The following is a 20474-nucleotide window of genomic DNA, read 5'->3' as shown; positions in this document are numbered from 1 at the left end:
TTATAAAAATTTTATTTATTTCTAATGCTTATATTAAAAATAAAAAAAATTTAAATTAGTGAATCTTAATATATAATATAATAATAATATAGTAATTATTTTATATATTGTACGAATATAAATTAATTATATATATATATATATATATATATATATATATATATATATATATATTGGTGAATGTGATATTTTTTTTTTATGTAAATAATCTTTTAAAAAAAATTTAATAGTTAATTTATTACCTTTTTTGTTTTAGTCTAAATTAAATATTTTTTATTATTTCTGGAAAGAAAATCTTTGGAGGAATTTAATAATATGTGATGAGGAACACCGAATAAATTATACAGAAACCAATTAAAACACAACATGGAAACATCTTTAAAAAAAGACGATTTAGGCGTCTTTCTCTGAAATTATTCATTGCTTTAATTTCTAGTTATTTAAGCTGCATTTGAAAAGCGTAGCCTATTCTATGAATAGGCTACGTTTTTCTCCATGTTGCCTTTTTATAAGAGAAAAGGATACACAATTGTGGCATCATTTAAAAAGTGTAGCTTTAGGTATTTTAGAAATCACTTATAAAGTGTATCCGTAGGTTGATATCTATAGGTTCACTTTTCGTATCAAAGAGGACGCTTTTAGAGGGTAGCCTATTTCTTAAGTTTTGGGTGCGTTTTAAAAGTGATGCCTAATGTATCTAGAGCAAAAAATTTGACACTAAGTGAATTTTTTCCCTCTTAACTTTTTCCCGGCGTAAGGACGCACACTCAGTTCACACTTAGTGAAAATTTTCCCTCCAAGAGAAGAAAACCCTTTCACCTTTCACCTTTCAGAGAAGAAAACCAAGAGTGATCGGTGTTTTTGCTGCTTCTTCTGTTTGCAGTGGTCTTGATTGACCAAGGGTTATTTTCTTCTTTCTTACGCTTGCTTTCCTCAGCGAAGGGTTCAGAGAAGAAAACCCTCAGCTCACACTCAGCTCACACTCAGAGAAGAAAACCCTCAGCTCACACTCAACTCACACTCAGCTCGTCATCACCCTTTCACCTTTCAGAGAAGAAAACCCTCCAAGAGTCACCACTCACCGCACGAAGAAAACCCTTTCAGAAAACCCTCCTGCATCGCGCGAATCAAAACCCTCACCATCGCGAAGATCGCACCCCAGTCACCACTCACTCCCACTCACCACTCACCGCCACACACCACTCACCACTAACCACTGACCGTCACTCCTCTTCGCCCTCCTGCACTAATCGTCGCACGCTGCCCATACCGTCGTCGATCTCTGTGCTTCTCGTCGTCCTCTCTGTGTTCACGTCGTCGATTAGGTATATATTAATTTTCATTTGATTCTGAAATTTGAGGGGTTTAGGGTGCCGATTTTAGAAACCGGTTTCTGCTCTGTAATCACAAACACAACAACTATGGTCTTGTTTATTTTTTGTATTTCAATTAGAATTTTGAAATTTGAGAGTAACCAAGTTGATGCATGAGCCAGATACGCCATTTTTGAGCTGAAATTGTATTTGGTTTGGGTGACATTTTAAGATGTTTATTTATTTTTCAGGTGACATTTGTATTGAACTGTATTTAGTTAATTAGATTCGAGTAATTTATTTGGTGTTTTGTTCACGGCATCTGAAGCCAAGACATTGTTTTTTACCATTTGATCACGAAAATTTTCTAAACACTTGAATAGTTTTGATTCCATCCAATACCTAATTTTGCATGCAAAATTATTGTCTTACTGTTAAAAGTTCCAATCTTTATGGATTAATTGAAATGAGTTTTGGTGCTGTTGCTATGTTAATTTTCATTTTTGCTTGATCCTAGCTCATTGTTAGTTCGGGAAATTGGTTCTGGGTTTGGAAATTTGAGCTTTGAGCATTGTTAGTAACTGCTTGAATATGCTTTGTTGTAAAGGGTTTTTGAATTGATGACATGGTATTCGTGATTGAAATCAAATAAGTTTTTAGTAGATTATCATGTTACTAGAAATTACTGATTTTTTGTGGCCCTCACCAGTAATAGATATGTTGCTTAAAAATCATAGACCAGAACACTGCAAATGATTTTAAATGGGAGAAAAATAAAATCTTCAGAGGGTTGTAAATACAGCTGATTATAATTGAATAAACTGATAAGCGCCACATGACCGAGTTACTTTGAGTTTAGGTTATAATTCTGTGAAACTAAATTTTGTTATCTAGAATGTGTTCAAATGTGGCTAAAACTGATGCTTGAACTATAATTTGATTATTATGGTTTGTCTCTTCCAAAGTAGAACCAAATAATGTAACATTTGGTTAATTTACTTCATTTTTTAATCTTATGTATCTGCAGCATCTAATTTGAACCAATGGATGGTACAGCAAGTATCTAATTAACCAAATGCTCTTATTTATTGAAATGTATCTAGTCTGCATTAGATGTACATTAGTAATCTGAGTTAAAATTTGGGGGTGTAATCGCCATCTATCAAGATATCATCACCCTTTTCTTGCACCTGCTTTCAATATTGAACAATTAATTAATTTAGTGATTCAATGATGCCACCTTTAATTAGATGCAGCAGAGCAGAGGCCTCAGATGCTCAAATTGTACATCGATACATCTCTATTGTTTATTGAACAATAGTCCTGTATCTGTATGCTTTTTGTTTATTTTTTCTAACTTCATATATTAATATAATTGATTTTCTTTAATTGTAATAGATGTGATCACTTTTACACGCTAAAGGGTTTTAAATAGAATGATATTGTTTGGGATTTTTTCTTTCCTTCCAATGTACAGGAAACTTGTTAATATTAAAAAAAAGAGGAGGTGGACATATTAGGAGTAAAAGGAAGAAGAAATGAATGACTAAGTGAATTTAAAAGTTTAAAAATTTCAATTCATGAAAATTAATTTCTATGAGTAAATTTGGTTTCTTTCGCATTAGAATGTGAAACCAGTTTCTACAAATTGGTTTATAGATATACACATTGAAAAATAGTGGTTTTGTAGAATCTTGTGTCTTTCAAGTTGGATTGATTAAAAATTTTTGGTACCCTTTCAAGCAGAATCTTACATCTTTATTTTATGCTGTTATTACTTGAGTTTTCTGTTTTAATTATTGTAGTTGACTTGTTATTACTGTGATTCTATTCTGTTGGTTGATTCTATTAGTTGATTCATGTTGTTATTTTTCTTTTTCCATTTTTTTTGTTTTTACTATGATTTTCTATTTAGGTTGTTATTATGATTTCTATACTGTGATTTTTCTTTTGCCATCATCTTCTAACTGCTTCTCATTGCTCACCCAGCACCACCAGTGTCTGCTGTCTTTGCCGCCACTCCTCTGTTTTGCAGCCTCTGAGCCACGAACTCCATCGCCGGTTCCATCTTCACCTGGCCGTTGAACACCCTTAACTTACACCACGAGGACCACGACTCGCCTTTTGCCTTTTTACATAGATATCATTGGGTAAAGATGCTTTATCTGTTTATTATACTCCACTAACCACTTCTTGTAAGTAAGAATAGTTAAATAGTTTATTATATTTGAATAAATTATTATCTTTTCATATGAGATTATGAATGCAACTTTGTAGAATAGAACTGCATCTGATACTGTACATGTTATACGTACTGACCGCTTTCTTTTCTGGAAGAAAAATAGTTATTAAATTTATCCTTTGGGTTTGGGGTTCTACCTGGTGCCATGATCCATCTCTTTCACAGGGATTCCCAACCTATAGCCGAAATGCAAATATATGTATGGTGTATCTGACTTCAATAATAAAGAAAGATATAGACGAACAAATGCACTTAAAAGTGCTCCTGCTCATGAACCATCTTTTATTTTTTTATTTTCAAAATTTCTCTAAACAAATTAAACCAAAGTCTATCACTGTATGTTCAAGACAAGTGCTACTGTGCTAGTAATAAGTAGTTCACACCCATTTTATATTCAAATATCTGCGAATATATAGATATAGTTAGAAGGTGCGAACGGTAAATTGCAATGAGTTATGAGTATATTTTGCACAAATTTATTTGAATTTCTAAAAAAACTTTCTTTTAAATGCTATAGATAAAAGGATTTGCACATATCTAAATATCCATCTGTCTTTAATTTTTATACATTTCAAACTATTACAGACTTAAATATTAGAATTTCTTACATGTATACACCGCACATGTAATGGAACACAATTTAATATTTGCTTGAATTCTCTAAATAAAATGTTTTATTTTTTATTTTTATTTTTTATCTACATGCAATGAGTCGAAGTTCTGCATTTTTGTTTCTGAAAATATGTTTATCTATTACATCTAGGGATCTGTAGGCAATAAGACATAAGGTGTGGCTATTTTTTTTAATATGAACATGGAGTAAGGCAGTAAAAGAGAAATTTAGTTACTTTATCATGGAGTAAGGTAATAAGACAAGGTACCCTGCTCAACTTAATTTAACAGATATCAAGAAAGAAATGGTAGTTGACTTTGTTTTTTGTTTGCATTGAGCAAAATTGAAGGCGGAAGTTTTTGGTTAAGGTCTTCCAAGCAGATTTTGTCAAAACGTTGACCGTGTCATGGCAAGGTACAATGCATACTTTAATTATTTTGTTTTGTTAGTTTTGAAGTTGCAATTTAACTTATTATATTTGTACTATAAATTCTATGGTTCTCTTTATTTGTTTTATCTCAATGGGTTTCTAGAGAATTACTTCTAAGACTAGGAACTAGTTCCCAACCTAATTACAAGGTTTTGTTAGTCCTTTTCATTGCCCATTCCCTTTATAGCGAATAACACCTTTCCTCCTCTATTTTTGTTATCTTCACTTTGTGATCCCTTATAAATTTTCCTCCTAAAAAATTTAATAATTATCGATTAGATTTTGTGATATGCCAAAGGATTGGATGGATCTACCGAGGTATAGCGAAGAGTATATCAATGGTGTTATTAGTTTTTTAGACTTTGCATACTCCGAGGGAGAACCGGACGGATGACAAATTCAATGTCCTTGTAAGAGGTGTTGTAACATTAATTGGTATAGAAGAGATGTGGTATTTCACCATTTAGTAGCCGACGGATTTGTTAAGGGATATAGAACATGGATTAATCATGGGAAATGGACAATCCCGATGGCGGTTGACGATGACACGGATGATGAAGAAGGTGCACGCGATGACATCGAAGGACTGCTTAATGATGCATTTGGAGATATACCTCATGCTGAGGGTGTTATTGTAGGTCAAAATGAAGAGGCTAAAAAGTTTTACAATTTAATAGATGGGGCAAGTCAAGAGTTATACCCGGGTCGCAATAAATTTTTTACATTATCTTTTACCATCCGTCTGTACTTGTTAAAGTGTTTGCACGGTTGGAGGAATGCCTCCTTTACTTCACTTCTTGAGCTATTGAAAGAGGCAATGCCTGACATTAACATACCTTCATCTTTCCATAAGACGAAGGCCATGATAAGAGATTTAGGTCTGGATTATAAAAAAATTGATGCTTGTCCTAATGATTGCCTCCTATATAGAAAAGAACTAAAGGATGAAAAACAATGTCGTGTGTGTAGAACTTCTCGATATACTAAAAATTCTAGTGATAATAGTGAGAACCAACCTGACAAGAAAGGTCGTCCTATTCCTGCAAAGACTCTGAGATACTCTACTATAATTCCAAGACTTCAGAGATTATTTATATGCTCAAAGACGGCAGCTAGTCTGAGGTGGCATGATGAGGAGTGCGTAAAAGATGGGACGTTAAAGCATCCTGCTGAGGGCTTGGCTTGGAAGAACCTTGATGAAATGGATAAAGAATTTGAAAAAGAATCACGCAATATTAGACTAGGCTTGTCAAGTGATGGGTTCAACCCATTCCGTAGCATGAACATTTCATGGAGCACGTGGCCCGTGATGTTGATGGTATACAACTTGCCTCTGTGGATGTGTATGAAACCCGAATATTGTATGCTTTCTTTGCTTATTCTTGGGCCACAATCACCTGGTAAAGACATTGATGTGTATCTACAACCATTGATAGAAGACTTGAAGTTGTTGTGGAAAATAGGGGTCGAAACTTATGATGCATCAAAGAATGAGACCTTTCAAATGCGGGCAGCTCTTTTGTGGACAATCAACGATTTTTCTGCTTATGCTATGTTGTCTGGGTGGAGTACAAAGGAAAAATTGGCTTGCCCTTGTTGCGACAAAAATACCTGTAGCTTACAACTAAAACATAGTCGGAAGATAGTTTATATAGACCATTGTGTCTTTTTATCCATGGATCATCCATGGAGAACCAATACAAGGTCTTTTAATGGGAAGCAGGAATTAAGATCCCCTCCACCTGTTATAGAAGGAACTGAAATTTTTGAGATGCTACAAAATGTTGAAAATGTCTTTGGGAAGAAGCAAAGTACATCAAATAGTTTCCCATGAAATTGGAAAAAAAAAGATCAATTTTCTTTGAATTGCCTTACTGGCACAAGAACCCACTGTGTCACAACTTGGATGTCATGCACATAGAGAAGAACATACTTGACAGTGTAATTGAAACTCTCTTGGATGTCCCAGGCAAGGCAAAGGACCATTTGAATGCTCGATATGACTTAAAAGATTTGGGTATCTGAAAAAATCTTCAACCAAAGGAGGTGAATAATGGCAAGAGAACGAAGTTGGCAAAGGCATTCTTTTCTATGACTGCTGCAGAGAAGTCAGTTTTTTGTGGTGTTTTGAAGACAACAAAGCTACCTGATGGTAGTGCTTCGAATATATCACACTACATACATCTAGGAGAAAGAAAAGTTTTTGGGTATAAGACCCACAATGCTCACTTTATGCTTAACTATTTACTACCAATACCAATTAAAAGCATCCTTCTTGATCATGTGGCCATTCTGTTGATTCGAGTAAGTTCCTTTTTTTCGTCGCTTGTGCAAAAAGTTCATCACACTGGAAGAGATAGATCTACTGGAGTTAGAGATTGTGGAAATATTATGCCACCTTAAGAGGATCTTTCCCCCTAATTTTTTTGACATAATGGTTCATCTTCCCATTCATTTAGCAAATGTGGTGAGATTGGGAGGTCCGGTGCAGTTTCGTTGGATGTATCCTCCGAAAAGATACATGTGTACATTAAAGTCATATGTTCGCAACGAAAGTCGGCCCGAAGGTTCTATTGCAGAGGCATATCTGGCTGAAGAGTGCTTAACTTTCTGCTCAAGATACTTGCATGGAGGTGTGCAAACAAGACTTAATAAGCGGCCTCGGAATGATGATGATCCTAACGAAGACGAAGTTGTGCCATCAAAGTTGTTTTCTAACAAAGGTCGTTCGTTAGGCGTGGGAAATGGAGAACCAATTAATCTAGATGACATATCAATTTCTCAAGCCCATGTGTATGTATTACACAATTGTGAAGAAGTCGCAGATTATGTTAGGTAACTTAATTAAACTTTTTTTTTTATTTCGATCAAGTTCACCCATATTTTTTAGATCAAACCTAACTATTATTAATTATAGAGAGAATGAGGAAGAGGTTAACAATCAGCGGGGAACGAAATGGAGAAAAGAAAAAGTTCCCAATAAAACGTTCGCGTAGTGGTTTGAAACTCGTGTGAGGGATCCAAATGTGCCTTTTTGGCTAAAAGAATTATCTTGAGGTCTAAGCTCTGTTGCAAGAAGATTTTCTGGATATGTAATTAATGGATACAGGTTTCACACGGTGGAGCGTGAGGCAAGGAGAAAAACACAAAACAGTGGTGTCACATTAACTGCTTTAACTTCAAGCTTTGCAAGTGCTAAGGATCAAAGTCCAATCCAAGACAATGTAGCTTATTATGGCAGGTTGTTTGAGATAGTAGAGTTAGACTATTTTGGGCGTTTTAAGGTTGTCTTATTTTGGTGTGAATGGTATGATGCTGGGAGAGATAAGTATGGTCTTACATTTGTTCACTTCCATAAGAAATGCTTCAAGAATGAACCTTTTATACTAGCATCTCAAGCACATCAGTGTTTTTATGTGCAAGATACATATGAACATAACAAACATTATGTTATGGAAACTGTCCCAAGAGACTTATTTAAAACAAGCGACGAATCTGAGTCTGAGGCCCGTCAAACACACTACAGTGAACAACACGAGCGTATAACGAGCCCTACCATACCAGCTGATGATGGTGAACTTATTCTTGAGAGGACTGATTTACGACCCACAGTTATTGAAACGGTTCCCCAAGTGACTTCTATCCAAGAATATGAGGCAGACTTCATTGGAGATTCTAATTCTGATTTGTCATCCTAACCAATTTATTACTTAATATGTACATATGTATACTTAAGTTTTCTTTTTCACCTTTTTATTTGTAAGTAATACTTATTTTTTTGTTAATTTGTCAGTCTCTTACATTTTTCTTATATTGATTTTGATGGGTATATTGACTCTACGTAACTAATTTATTTGTGTAGGAATAAGGAATTTATTGATCTTAAAGCTACATCAAGTAAGAATTTGCTTAGACAATTTGAGGCTAAGAGACAAAGGATTGTAACTGAACGTAAGAAATATGAAATGGAAGCTGTAGCTGCTAATGATAAGGAGAAATCTGAGCGAAGGGTGGATGAACCAGAAAGTCAATTGGAGATGCGTGCAACCAAAGGGCAGAAGAAATCCACGTCAAAGAAGCTGGATTTTAGTCATCTGCAAAACACATTCGATTCTATTAGCAAAAGGACTAATTCCACGCCTACCACCTTGGAAGTACAGCCAAATATTCCTTCGCAACAGCCAGAAAATAAAAAGATAAAGGAGCTATTGACTATGCCTACTGCTGAGAAAGTCAAGAATGGAGTGTAGGGTGAAAAATCAACCCAGGGCTTGAAGAAGTCTAAGCCTACAAACATGGAGGCAGATGAACTTATAAGGAAGCTCGAAGCATTGAACTAAGTGAGGACGGGGAAGAAAGCATGGCACTTGATAAAGACTATTATCAACATGTGATGGAGGACATTGATGATGAAGAAGGTACTGTTTTGCTATTTTTCTATCTTCTCTTGTAAATTGTAATGCTTCTTTTTTCAATTGGCATCACTAATTAGTCCTTAATCTATTTCCTAATGAATGAAACCAGGAGAGCCAAAGAAGAAGAAAACCCGTGGAAAAATAACTTGCAAGGAGATTTATGCAAGGACTATGGAACAGCGGGAAGAAGTCACTTTTGATATTGGACAGCCCGTAGGACCAACCGACCAAAGTGTTTCTAATTTAACTAGTTTTGTTGGCACTATTGGTAGAAATAAAAGATTCGTTAGTCTTTTGTACACTAGTTGGCATGCTGTTCCTTCTAAAGCTAAGAAGTTCATGTGGGACTATGTTAACGTAAGACACTCGGTAATTATTGATTTCAATTTTTTTATTCAGCACAAGAGCATATAACAATTACTTATAATCATGAAGACCAAGTTTATCCTCCCAGACAGTGGAGAAAAGTGGGTAATGCAAGTGATTCAAGATGCTTGGAAGTGGTTCAAAGGAAAGATTAAGCAAAAGCACTTCGTTCCCTATGATACTATTGAAGATATGGTGAAGAATCGACCCCCACAAGTACCAGAAAGTGGTTTCATAAAATTGATCTATTATTGGAGTCATCCTCTAATCTAGGTAAAAGACTATATATGTCAAATTTTCATGTGAAACTATTTGACTATTGAAAGAGCAATATGGTATTTAGTTATTAATGTGAAGCAGCCCTACTGACACCTTAACACTTAACAGTCTTATGTTTTTTGATGTCTTAATAAGCACTGATTGGATGTGAATTATTGTTATTAAAAGAAAATTTATTAAGTGTTTCAGCATTATGTGATGTCTATATGCCTTTTTACTTGGCTAGCTACTTTTTTGCTCTGATTTCAAACCTGCTAGAACCAACAGAATGTGTCAGTATTCTTGCAGTTTTTTCCCTCCATTTTCTTGCAACACAGATAAAGGATTGGTTTGTTTAGATTTTATGATTTCCTATTTTTTTTAAGTTACAGCTACATATATGCAACTCCATCTTACTCTGGATTTCCTTTTTTCCTCCCCGTTGCTGCTTTGAACATGTTGCTTATATTACCTGTTGCTTATAGTTACTCAATATCCTATTTGGCATCTTGCTTCGCTAATTTCATTTAATTCTGATATGGTTCCTAGATATACTTCTATTCCTCCTCCATACACACTGCCTTGTCAATTCTTTCTTATTGTGTCCACTAAGTTCTGTAATATATGATATATTTTTAATAGAAAAAAATTTCTTGGCAAGTTGAGGTTGCTTATATCCTTGTTAGTTGGTGCTTTTAACTTGAGGTGTGCCCTGTATATTCTTTCTTTATGTCTTCTATTCGATCTGATGAAGGAGGTTTGCAAAATTGTTACGACGAGAAGATATGTCACGTTGTGAAAATGTGAACATATGCTGTAATGTATTATAAATAGATCTTTTATGCTTGCTTTTGGGTATTGTTCATGAGCAATTTTTTTGAACACTTTGAAATTGGGGGCTTCTATATTGTCGCTTCATGGATAAATTGTGCTAAATAGTTCGTGTAACCAGATGTAGAGTTAGGTTCATGTTTTTGAATAATATTTAACGAGTGAATGTGACATATTTTTCAGTGCTTTAGCTTAATAATGCAGCCTTGCTAGTAGATTTGCCTAACTCATTATGCTGCACATGTTAGTAACTGTATGCTAACTTTTTATTCACTTCCAGTCAATAAGTCAAAGAAACAAGCAACACAAGGAAAAATAGAAGTTTCCACATCGCATGGGGCCAATCAATTTCGGAAGAGTATGAGTGGCTATGGTAAATAGTAGATTTATATTTATTAGAATTTATATTTGCATAAATTGAAAGAAGAAACCGAAGTAAGATCTTGTTTTGCAGCAAGCAACAAAGGAAACAAACGAGGAACCAAAAAGGTTTGAGATGTTCATTGCTACCCGAGCAAGTCGGAAGAGGAAGGAAGTGGATGAGAAAACACAGACTGCTGTTGTAAGAGTTCATTGAATCATTCATAATTAAATTTCAAATTTAGGATATGGTAACTAATTCAATTTTAAATGTTTTTTCTATGCAGGAAGACTTCCAACACCGCCAAGCTGCTGGTGAAACAGAAGAGGAATCATTTGAGGCCTTATTCGGGAAAGAACAACTAGGTCGGGTAAGGTTGTATGGAAGATCTATGACAAAAACTAATTTAAAAAAACATGCTGAAATTAATGAAATCAAGAATCATCACAAAGAGGAAGTGTCTAGTCTGAAGGAAAAACTTGGACACATGGAGGCCCAATAGCAAAACAAGAGGCCAAACAGCAAAAACAAGAGGAAGAGATTAATGGGTTGCGAAATATGATCAAGTTAATACTGCAGCGATCGGAACCTGGAATGAGGCCAGAAGAACTAGAAGCTTTATTACAAGACGGCCAGCAGTCTCCGATTGATGCGAATAGCGGCCATGAATCAACTCATTTTCCAAACTTAGATGTGGTATGTCCTTATCTATTCCTTGTTCCATAGCTTTTTACTTGCATTTACATTAATTGCTATGGCTGGAAATGTTTGTTGGCTTTATTAACACCAAAGTTGTATTGCTATGGCTGAAATTTGTTTGTGCAATTCTGGTTGTTGTATTTCTGATTTTGTGCACTTGGTACATATGAATTTGTCCCTATATCTAATTTAAGTGTGAAAGTCTGGTTAATTAGTGCATGAAAAATGCTATAGGGACATATCAGGATTGTGTTAAAGGAAATGGAAGAAAGAAATACCTGTAGATTTTCATGGTTTGAATGAAACAAGATAATACATAATTTCTTGAATTCACCTCTGATCTTTTGCCGTGACCATGTTATTTTTTTTTTAGTATATGCTTTCTTGGTTTACTATGTCTACGTGTTCCATTTAATTTTTATAATTACGAATGTCATTATGAATATTTTTTTAACTACTTTTCTATATAATTATGCAGGGTAACAATAAAGATTAAGCAATGAAGATTAAGCTGACTATTATTGTGGTTTATTGGCTAAGATAGAGTGCTATTTAGAATCTTTACATGTATGGTTGACTAATGACTTTTATTAGAAGATACTTTTATTGGCTAAGTGATATTATGGTTTTGATATGGCTATGCTTACTTTAGTGTGAAATGTATGAATTTTTACAGTTAACTTCCTTCTAGTACTTTTGGATCAATATTATAAATATATTTTGGTTAGAGATAATTTTTATTATTCAAAGAAATTATTTATTATGATTATGTATTTATTTTTATTTTGTAATATTCAACTCATTTAAATAAAAATGCAAAATTATTATACATGTAATCATATTAACTATTATGTTGTATTAATAATTATTATATATATACAGAAAAAAAAACGAGACCTAAGGCTACACTTATATACAGTAGCTATAGTATACAAAAAAAAAAATGAGACCTAAGGCTACACTTATATACAGTAGCTATAGTATACAAAAAAAAATGAGGGACCTAAGGCTACGCTTATAAAAAGTAGCTATGGTATACAATGTGGTTACGCTTTACAGGTGATGCAGTAGCGTTGAAAAGCGTAGCCTATTCTGGAAAAATGAAAGCTGAAAAGCTTAGCCTTTGGTCCTGGACAGCATTACTTGAAAAACGCACCATATTCCCAAAAGCCAAAAGCGTAGCCCTTGGTGCAGAAAAGCGTAGCCTTTGAGAATAGGCAACGGCCGAATAGGAATCACTCCAAAAAGCGTAACCGTAGCCTAAGGCATCATTTTTTTCACTTTTGGCTACACTTTTCAAGTGTACCTAAATGGGTGTTTTTCTTGTAGTGACCTTAAAAAAAATATTCAAAAAAATCCTGACCACTAATTTACATCATTGTGTCAACTCTTTGGGAAAACGACCCGGAATTCTACTCCCGGTTATTTATTTTTATTTGTGACATACTTTTAAATTGATAGTGGAATTTTCGTCAGCTTATAGGGAATGAAGACATGGTTATATTAAGGATCAAAGGCTGAAGAATCTGAGTGGAAGTTCTGTCATACACGAAGGAAAGGCTTTTTGGATAAATTGGGTGGAAAGGTAATCTAGTATTGCCAGTAATATAGTTATCTTTGACGTGGTGACGTTCGAACTCCAAAAAAATTAAGATAAGTGGTTCTCTAAACCAGTCTCAAAAACTACATTTTTAATCTGTCATTGTTTTTCAAGACAATTTGTGTTTAATGGGTTATAAAATATCCAATATGGGATGGCACACTTCTTTTCTAAGGTTGACATTGAAACCTTCAATATTGTTCCTTGGAGGAAGTTTATGGAGAATAGGCAAAGGAAAATTCTTTGCAACCCCAATTTTATTATTGGTGAAGATCTAATCAGAGTTCACGAAAGGATTAAAAGTTCAAAGAGGACAAATATACCTCTTTCAACAGAGATTTCAGTATCCAAAATTAATATGATTACTCACGAAAGGAATACCATTTACTATAGTTTATGGCCCTATGAGATGTGTGTCAAGTCTGCTTTAATTGTATCACAAGGGTTGCTTATTCTCTGAGGGTTCTGTGTTGTTTGGAAGTAGTTTTATTAGTGGTGCACGAAATTGTGATCTCAGGCAACGGCGCCAAAAACTCTGTACGCACGTCTTAATAAATTGTTTTTCATTCACAACTTCGACACAACTAACCAGCAAGTGCACTGGGTCGTCCAAGTAATAAACCTTACGTGAGTAAGGGTCGATCCCACGGAGATTGTTGGTATGAAGCAAGCTATGGTCACCTTGTAGATCTCAGTCAGGCGGATATAAAATAGTTATGGAGTTTTCAAAATTTATATAATAAAATAAGGATAGAAATACTTATGTAAATCATCGGTGAGAATTTCAGATAAGCGCATAGAGATGCTTTTGTTCCTCTGAACCTCTGCTTTCCTGCTGTCTTCATCCAATCAATCCTACTCTTTTCCATGGCTGGCTTTATGTAAGGACATCACCGTTGTCAATGGCTACTTTTTATCCTCTCTGGAAAATGGTCCGATGCGCTGTCACTGCATGGCTAATCGTCTGGAGGCATCACCCTTGTCAATGGCTACATCTCATCCTCTTGTGAAAATGGTCCAAATGCTCTGTCACAGTACGGCTAATCCTCTGAGGTTCTCGATCATACTGGAATAGGATTCACCCTCCTTTTGTGTCTGTCACTACGCCCAGCACTCGCGAGTTTGAAGTTCGTCACAGTCATTCAATCCCAGAGTCCTACTCGGAATACCACAGACAATGTTTAGACTTTCCGGACTCTCATGAATGCCGCCATCAATCTAGCTTATACCACGAAGATTCTGATTAAGAGATCCAAGAGATACTCATTCAATCTAAGGTGGAACGGAAGTGGTTGTCAGGCACGCGTTTGTGGGGGAATGATGATGATTGTCACGTTCATCACATTCAGGTTGAAGTGCGAATGAATATCTTAGAAGCGGAATGAGTTGAATTGAATAGAAAAACAGTAGTACTTTGCATTAATCTTTGAGGAACAGCAGAGCTCCACACCTTAATCTATGGAGTGCAGAAACTCTACCGTGAAAAATACATAAGTGAATAGAGGGTAAGCATGGCCGAGTGGCCAGCCTCCCATGGAGGTCTAGAGATCTAAAAATGATAAAAAGATGATCAAAGATGATCAAAAGATGATCAAAGATGTCTAATACAATAGTAAAAAGTCCTATTTATAATAAACTAGTTACTAGGGTTTACAGAAGTAAGTAATTGATGCATAAATCCACTTCCGGGGCCCACTTGGTGTGTGCTTGGGCTGAGCTTGAATGTTACACGTGTAGAGATCAATCTTGGAGTTGAATGCCAGTTTGTAACATATTTCTGGCGTTCAACTCTGGCTTGTGACGTGTTTCTGGCGTTTAACTCCAGACAGCAGCATAGAACTGGCGTTAAACGCCCTTTTATGTCCTCTAAATTCGGCCAAAGTATGAACTATTATATATTGCTGGAAAGCCCTGGATGTCTACTTTTCAACGCAATTGGAAGCGCGCCATTTGGAGTTCTCTAGCTCCAGAAATTTCACTTTGAGTGCAGGGAAGTCAGAATCCAACAGCATCAGCAGTCCTTCTTCAACCTCTGAATCTGATTTTTGCTCAAGTCCCTCAATTTCAGCCAGAAAATACCTGAAATCACAGAAAAACACACAAACTCATAGTAAAGTCCAGAAATATGAATTTAACATAAAAACTAATGAAAACATCCCTAAAAGTAACTAGATTCTACTAAAAACATACTAAAAACAATGCCAAAAAGCGTATAAATTATCCGCTCATCACAACACCAAACTGAAATTGTTGCTTGTCCCCAAGCAACTGAAAATCAAATAGGATAAAAAGAGGAGAATATACTATAAATTCCAAATTATCAATGAAACATAGCTCCAATTAAATGAGCGGGACTTGTAGCTTTTTGCCTCTTGAATAGTTTTGGCATCTCACTTTATCCATTGAAGTTCAAAATGATTGGCATCTATAGGAACTCAGAGTTCAGATAGTGTTATTGATTCTCCTAGTTCAGTATGATGATTCTTGAACACAGCTATTTTATGAGTCTTGGCCGTGGCCCTAAGCACTTTGTTTTCCAGTATTACCACCGGATACATAAATGCCACAGACACATAATTGGGTGAACCTTTTCAGATTGTGACTCAGCTTTGCTAAAGTCCCCAATTAGAGGTGTCCAGGGTTCTTAAGCACACTCTTCTTTTGCTTTGGACCTTGACTTTAACCGCTCAGTCTCAAGTTTTCACTTGACACCTTCACGCCACAAGCACATGGTTAGGGACAACTTGGTTTAGCCGCTTAGGCCAGGATTTTATTCCTTTAGGCCCTCCTTTCCACTGATGCTCAAAGCCTTGGGATCCTTTTTATTTACCCTTGCCTTTTGGTTTTAAGGGTTATTGGCTTTTTGCTCTTGCCTCTTGGTTTTAAGAGCTTTTGCCTTTTTCTGCTTGCTTTTTCTCTCTTTTTTTTTCTTTCTATTTTTTCGCTAATTTTTTTTCTGCAAGCTTTGTTCTTTGCTGCTTTTTCTTGCTTCAAGAATCATTTATTATGATTTTTCAGATTATCAAATAACATGTCTCCTTATCATCATTCTTTCAAGAGCTAACATATTTAACATTCTTAAACAACAACTTCAAAAGACATATGCACTGTTCAAGCATTTATTCAGAAAACAAGAAGCATTGTCACCACATCAATATAATTAAACTAAGTTCAAGGATAAATTCAAAACTCATGTACTTCTTGTTCTTTTGAATTAAAACAATTTTCATTTAAGAGAGGTGATGGATTCATAGGACATTCATAACTTTAAGACAAAGTTACTAAATACTAATGATCATGTAATGAAGACACAAACATGGATAAGCACTTAACATAGAGAAAACGAAAAGCAGAGAATGTAAGAACAAGGAATGAGTCCACCTTAGTGATGGTGGCATTTCCTTTTTGAGGAACCAATGATGTCCTTGAGCTTTTCTATGTCTCTTCCTTGTCTTTGTTGCTCCTCCCTCATTGCTTTTTGATCTTCTCTTATTTCATGAAGGATGAAGGAGTGCTCTTGATGTTCCACCCTTAATTGTCCCATGTTGGAACTTAATTCTCCTAGGGAGGTGTTGATTTGCTCCCAATAGTTTTGTGGAGGAAAATGCATTTGAGGCATCTCCGGGATCTCATGGTGATGAGCTTCATGCGTCTCTTGAGATCCACGAATGAGCTTTCTTGCTTGCTCCATCCTTTTCTTAGTGATGGGCTTCTCTTCCTCAATGGGAATGTCTCCTTCTATGAAAACTCCAGCTGAGTAACATAGATAGCAAATAAGATGAGGGAAAGCTAGCCTTGCCCCAGGAGAGGACTTTTCGGCTATTTTGTAGAGTTCAAGGGAGATGACTTCATGAACTTCTACTTCCTCTTCAATCATGATGCTATGGATCATGATGGCCCGATCCACAGTAACTTCAGATCGGTTGCTAGTGGGGATGATGGAGCGTTGGATGAATTCCAACCATCCTCTAGCTACAGGCTTGAGGTCCAGTCTTCTTAATTGAACCGGCTTGCCTTTGGAGTCAATCTTCCATTGAGCTCCTTCCACACATATGTCCATGAGGAATTGGTCCAACCTTTGATTAAAGTTGACCCTTCTAGTGTAGGGGCGTGCATCTCCTTGCATCATAGGCAAGTTAAACACCAACCTCACATTTTTCGGACTAAAATCTAAGTATTTCCCCCGAACTATTGTAATATAATTATTTGGGTTTGGGTTCTTACTTTGATCATGGTTCCTAGTGATCCATGGATTGGCATAGAACTCTTGAACCATTAGGATGCCGACTTGTTGGATGGGATTTGTTAGAACTTCCCAACCTCTTCTTTGGATTTCATGTCGGATCTCCAGATACTCATTCTTCTTGAGCTTGACAGGGACCTCAGGGATCACCTTCTTCTTGGCCACAACATCATAGAAGTGGTCTTGATGAGCTTTGGAGATGAATCTTTCCATCTCCCATGACTCAGAGGTGGAAGCTTTTGTCTTCCCTTTCCCTTTTCTAAAGGATTCTCCGGTCTTGGGTGCCATCAATGGTAATGGAAAAACAAAAAGCTTATGCTTTTTCCACACTAAACTTAGAATATTGCTCGCCCTCGAGCAAGAGAGGAAAGAATAGATGAAGAAGAAGACAAAAATATGGAGGAGAGGGGGGATGGTGTATTCGGCCAAGAAGGGGAAGAGAGGGTTGTGTTGTGTGAAAATGAGGAAGAATGGAGGGCTATATATAGGGAAGGGAGGGGGGGGTAAGGTTCGGCCATAAGGGTGGGTTTGGGGGGGAAATTGATTTTGAATTTTTGAAGGTAGGTGGGTGGTGCACGAAATTGTGATCTCAGGCAACGGCGCCAGAAACTCTGTACGCACGTCTTAATAAATCGTTTTTCATTCACAACTTTGATACAACTAACCAGCAAGTGCACTGGGTCGTCCAAGTAATAAACCTTACGTGAGTAAGGGTCGATCCCACGGAGATTGTTGGTATGAAGCAAGCTATGGTCACCTTGTAGATCTCAGTCAGGCGGATATAAAATAGTTATGGAGTTTTCGAAATTTATATAATAAAATAAGGATAGAAATACTTATGTAAATCATTGGTGAGAATTTCAGATAAGCGCATAGAGATGCTTTCGTTCCTCCGAACCTCTGCTTTCCTGCTGTCTTCATCCAATTAATCCTACTCCTTTCCATGGTTGGCTTTATGTAAGGACATCACCGTTGTCAATGGCTACTTTTTATCCTCTCTGGAAAATGGTCCGATGCGCTGTCACTGCATGGCTAATCATTTGGAGGCATCTCCCTTGTCAATGGCTGCATCCCATCCTCTTGTGAAAATGGTCCAAATGCTCTATCACAGCACGGCTAATCATCTGAGGTTCTCGATTATACTGGAATAGGATTCACCCTCCTTTTGCGTCTGTCACTACGCCCAGCACTCGCGAGTTTGAAGTTCGTCACAGTCATTCAATCCCAGAGTCCTACTCAAAATACCACAGACAAGGTTTAGACTTTCTGGACTCTCATGAATTCCGCCATCAATCTAGCTTATACCACGAAGATTCTGATTAAGAGATCCAAGAGATACTCATTCAATCTAAAGTAGAACGGAAGTGGTTGTCAGGTACGCGTTCATAGGGAATGATGATAATTGTCACGTTCATCACATTCAGGTTGAAGTGCGAATGAATATCTTAGAAGCGGAATAAGTTGAATTGAATAGAAAAACAGTAGTACTTTGCATTAATCTTTGAGGAACAGCAGAGCTCCACACCTTAATCTATGGAGTGCAAAAACTCTACTGTATGAAAATACATAAGTGATAATGGTCCAGGCATGGCCGAATGGCCAGCCCCCATGGAGGTCTAAGATAGCATAAAACTGATCAAAGATGTCTAATACAATAGTAAAAAGTTCTCTTTATAATAAACTAGCTACTAAGGTTTACAAAAGTAAGTAATTGATGCATAAATCCACTTCCGGGGCCCACTTAGTGTGTGCTTGGGCTGAGCTTGAATGTTACACATGTAGAGGTAAATCTTGGAGTTGAACGCCAGTTTGTAACGTATTTCTGGCGTTCAACTCTGGCTTGTGACGTGTTTCTGGCATTTAACTCTAGACAGCAGCGTAGAACTGGCGTTCAACGCCCTCTTACGTGGTCTAAACTCGGCCAAAGTATGGACTATTATATATTTCTGGAAAGCCCTGGATGTCTACTTTCCAACGCAATTGGAAGCGCGCCATTTTGAGTTCTGTAGCGCCAGAAAATCCACTTTGAATGCAGGGAGGTCAGAATCCAACAGCATCAGCAGTCATTCTTCAACCTCTGAATCTGATTTTTGCTCAAGTCCCTCAATTTCAGCCAGAAAATACTTGAAATCACAAAAAAACACACAAACTCATAGTAAAGTTCAGAAATGTGAATTTAACATAAAAACTAATGAAAACATCCCTAAAAGTAACTAAATTCCACTAAAAACATACTAAAAACAATGCCAAAAAGCGTATAAATTATCCGCTCATCACAACACCAAACTTAAATTGTTGCTTGTCCCCAAGCAACTGAAAATCAAATAGGATATAAAGAAGAGAATATACTATAAATTCCAATCTATCAATGAAACATAGCTCCAATTAAATGAGCGGGACTTGTAGCTTTTTGCCTCTTGAATAGTTTTGGCATCTCACTTTATCCATTGAAGTTCAGAATGATTGGCATCTATAGGAACTCAGAGTTCAGATAGTGTTATTGATTCTTCTAACTCAGTATGATGATTCTTGAACACAGCTATTTTATGAGTCTTGGCCGTGGCCCTAAGCACTTTATTTTCCAGTATTACCACTGGATACATAAATGTCACAGACACATAATTGGGTGAACCTTTTCAGATTGTGACTCAGCTTTGCTAAAGTCCCCAATTAGAGGTGTCCAGGGTTCTTAAGCACACTCTTCTTTTGCTTTGGACCTTGATTTTAACCGCTCAGTCTCAAGTTTTCACTTGACACCTTCACGACACAAGCACATGGTTAGGGACAGCTTGGTTTAGCCGCTTAGGCCAGGATTTTATTCCTTTAGGCCCTCCTATCCACTGATGCTCAAAGCCTTGGGATCCTTTTTATTTACCCTTGCCTTTTGGTTTTAAGGGTTATTGGCTTTTTGCTCTTGCCTCTTGGTTTTAAGAGCTTTTGGCTTTTTCTGCTTGCTTTTTCTCTTTTTTTTTTTATATTTTTTTTCGCAATTTTTTTTCTACAAGCTTTGTTCTTTGCTGCTTTTTCTTGCTTCAAGAATCATTTTTATGATTTTTCAGATTATCAAATAACATGTCTCCTTATCATCATTCTTTCAAGAGCC

General features: G+C 36.3%; 1 protein-coding gene and 1 long non-coding RNA gene across 2 annotated transcripts; both read left to right on the top strand.

Moving 5' to 3' along the window:
- Positions 1-1371: 1371 nt before the first annotated feature.
- LOC148568616 (uncharacterized) lies at positions 1372-12269 on the top strand. The gene is made up of 4 exons (XR_015880601.1): positions 1372-1881; positions 2158-3463; positions 4507-4582; positions 12007-12269. It is a non-coding gene; the product is annotated as an uncharacterized LOC148568616 (long non-coding RNA).
- Positions 8959-9652, top strand: LOC148568617 (uncharacterized). The gene is made up of 3 exons (XM_088483707.1): positions 8959-9016; positions 9123-9370; positions 9449-9652. Exons 1-3 carry the CDS (start codon positions 8959-8961, stop codon positions 9650-9652), a joined length of 510 nt encoding a protein of 169 aa, XP_088339833.1.
- Positions 12270-20474: the final 8205 nt, after the last annotated feature.

Source organism: Arachis ipaensis, chromosome B4, assembly GCF_059453495.1.
Source record: "Arachis ipaensis isolate K30076 ecotype BB chromosome B4, ASM5945349v1, whole genome shotgun sequence".
NCBI lineage: Eukaryota > Viridiplantae > Streptophyta > Magnoliopsida > Fabales > Fabaceae > Arachis > Arachis ipaensis.
This window is presented reverse-complemented; position numbering and strand designations above follow the sequence as displayed.

Excerpts from the sequence above, each read along its gene's own strand:
- LOC148568617 (XM_088483707.1), top strand. The coding sequence starts at position 8,959 with ATGGCACTTGATAAAGACTATTATCAACATGTGATGGAGGACATTGAT. Across the intron at positions 9,017-9,122 it reads GGACATTGATGATGAAGAAG|GAGAGCCAAAGAAGAAGAAA; the intron begins GTACTGTTTTGC and ends GAATGAAACCAG. Across the intron at positions 9,371-9,448 it reads TCATGTGGGACTATGTTAAC|ACCAAGTTTATCCTCCCAGA; the intron begins GTAAGACACTCG and ends ATAATCATGAAG.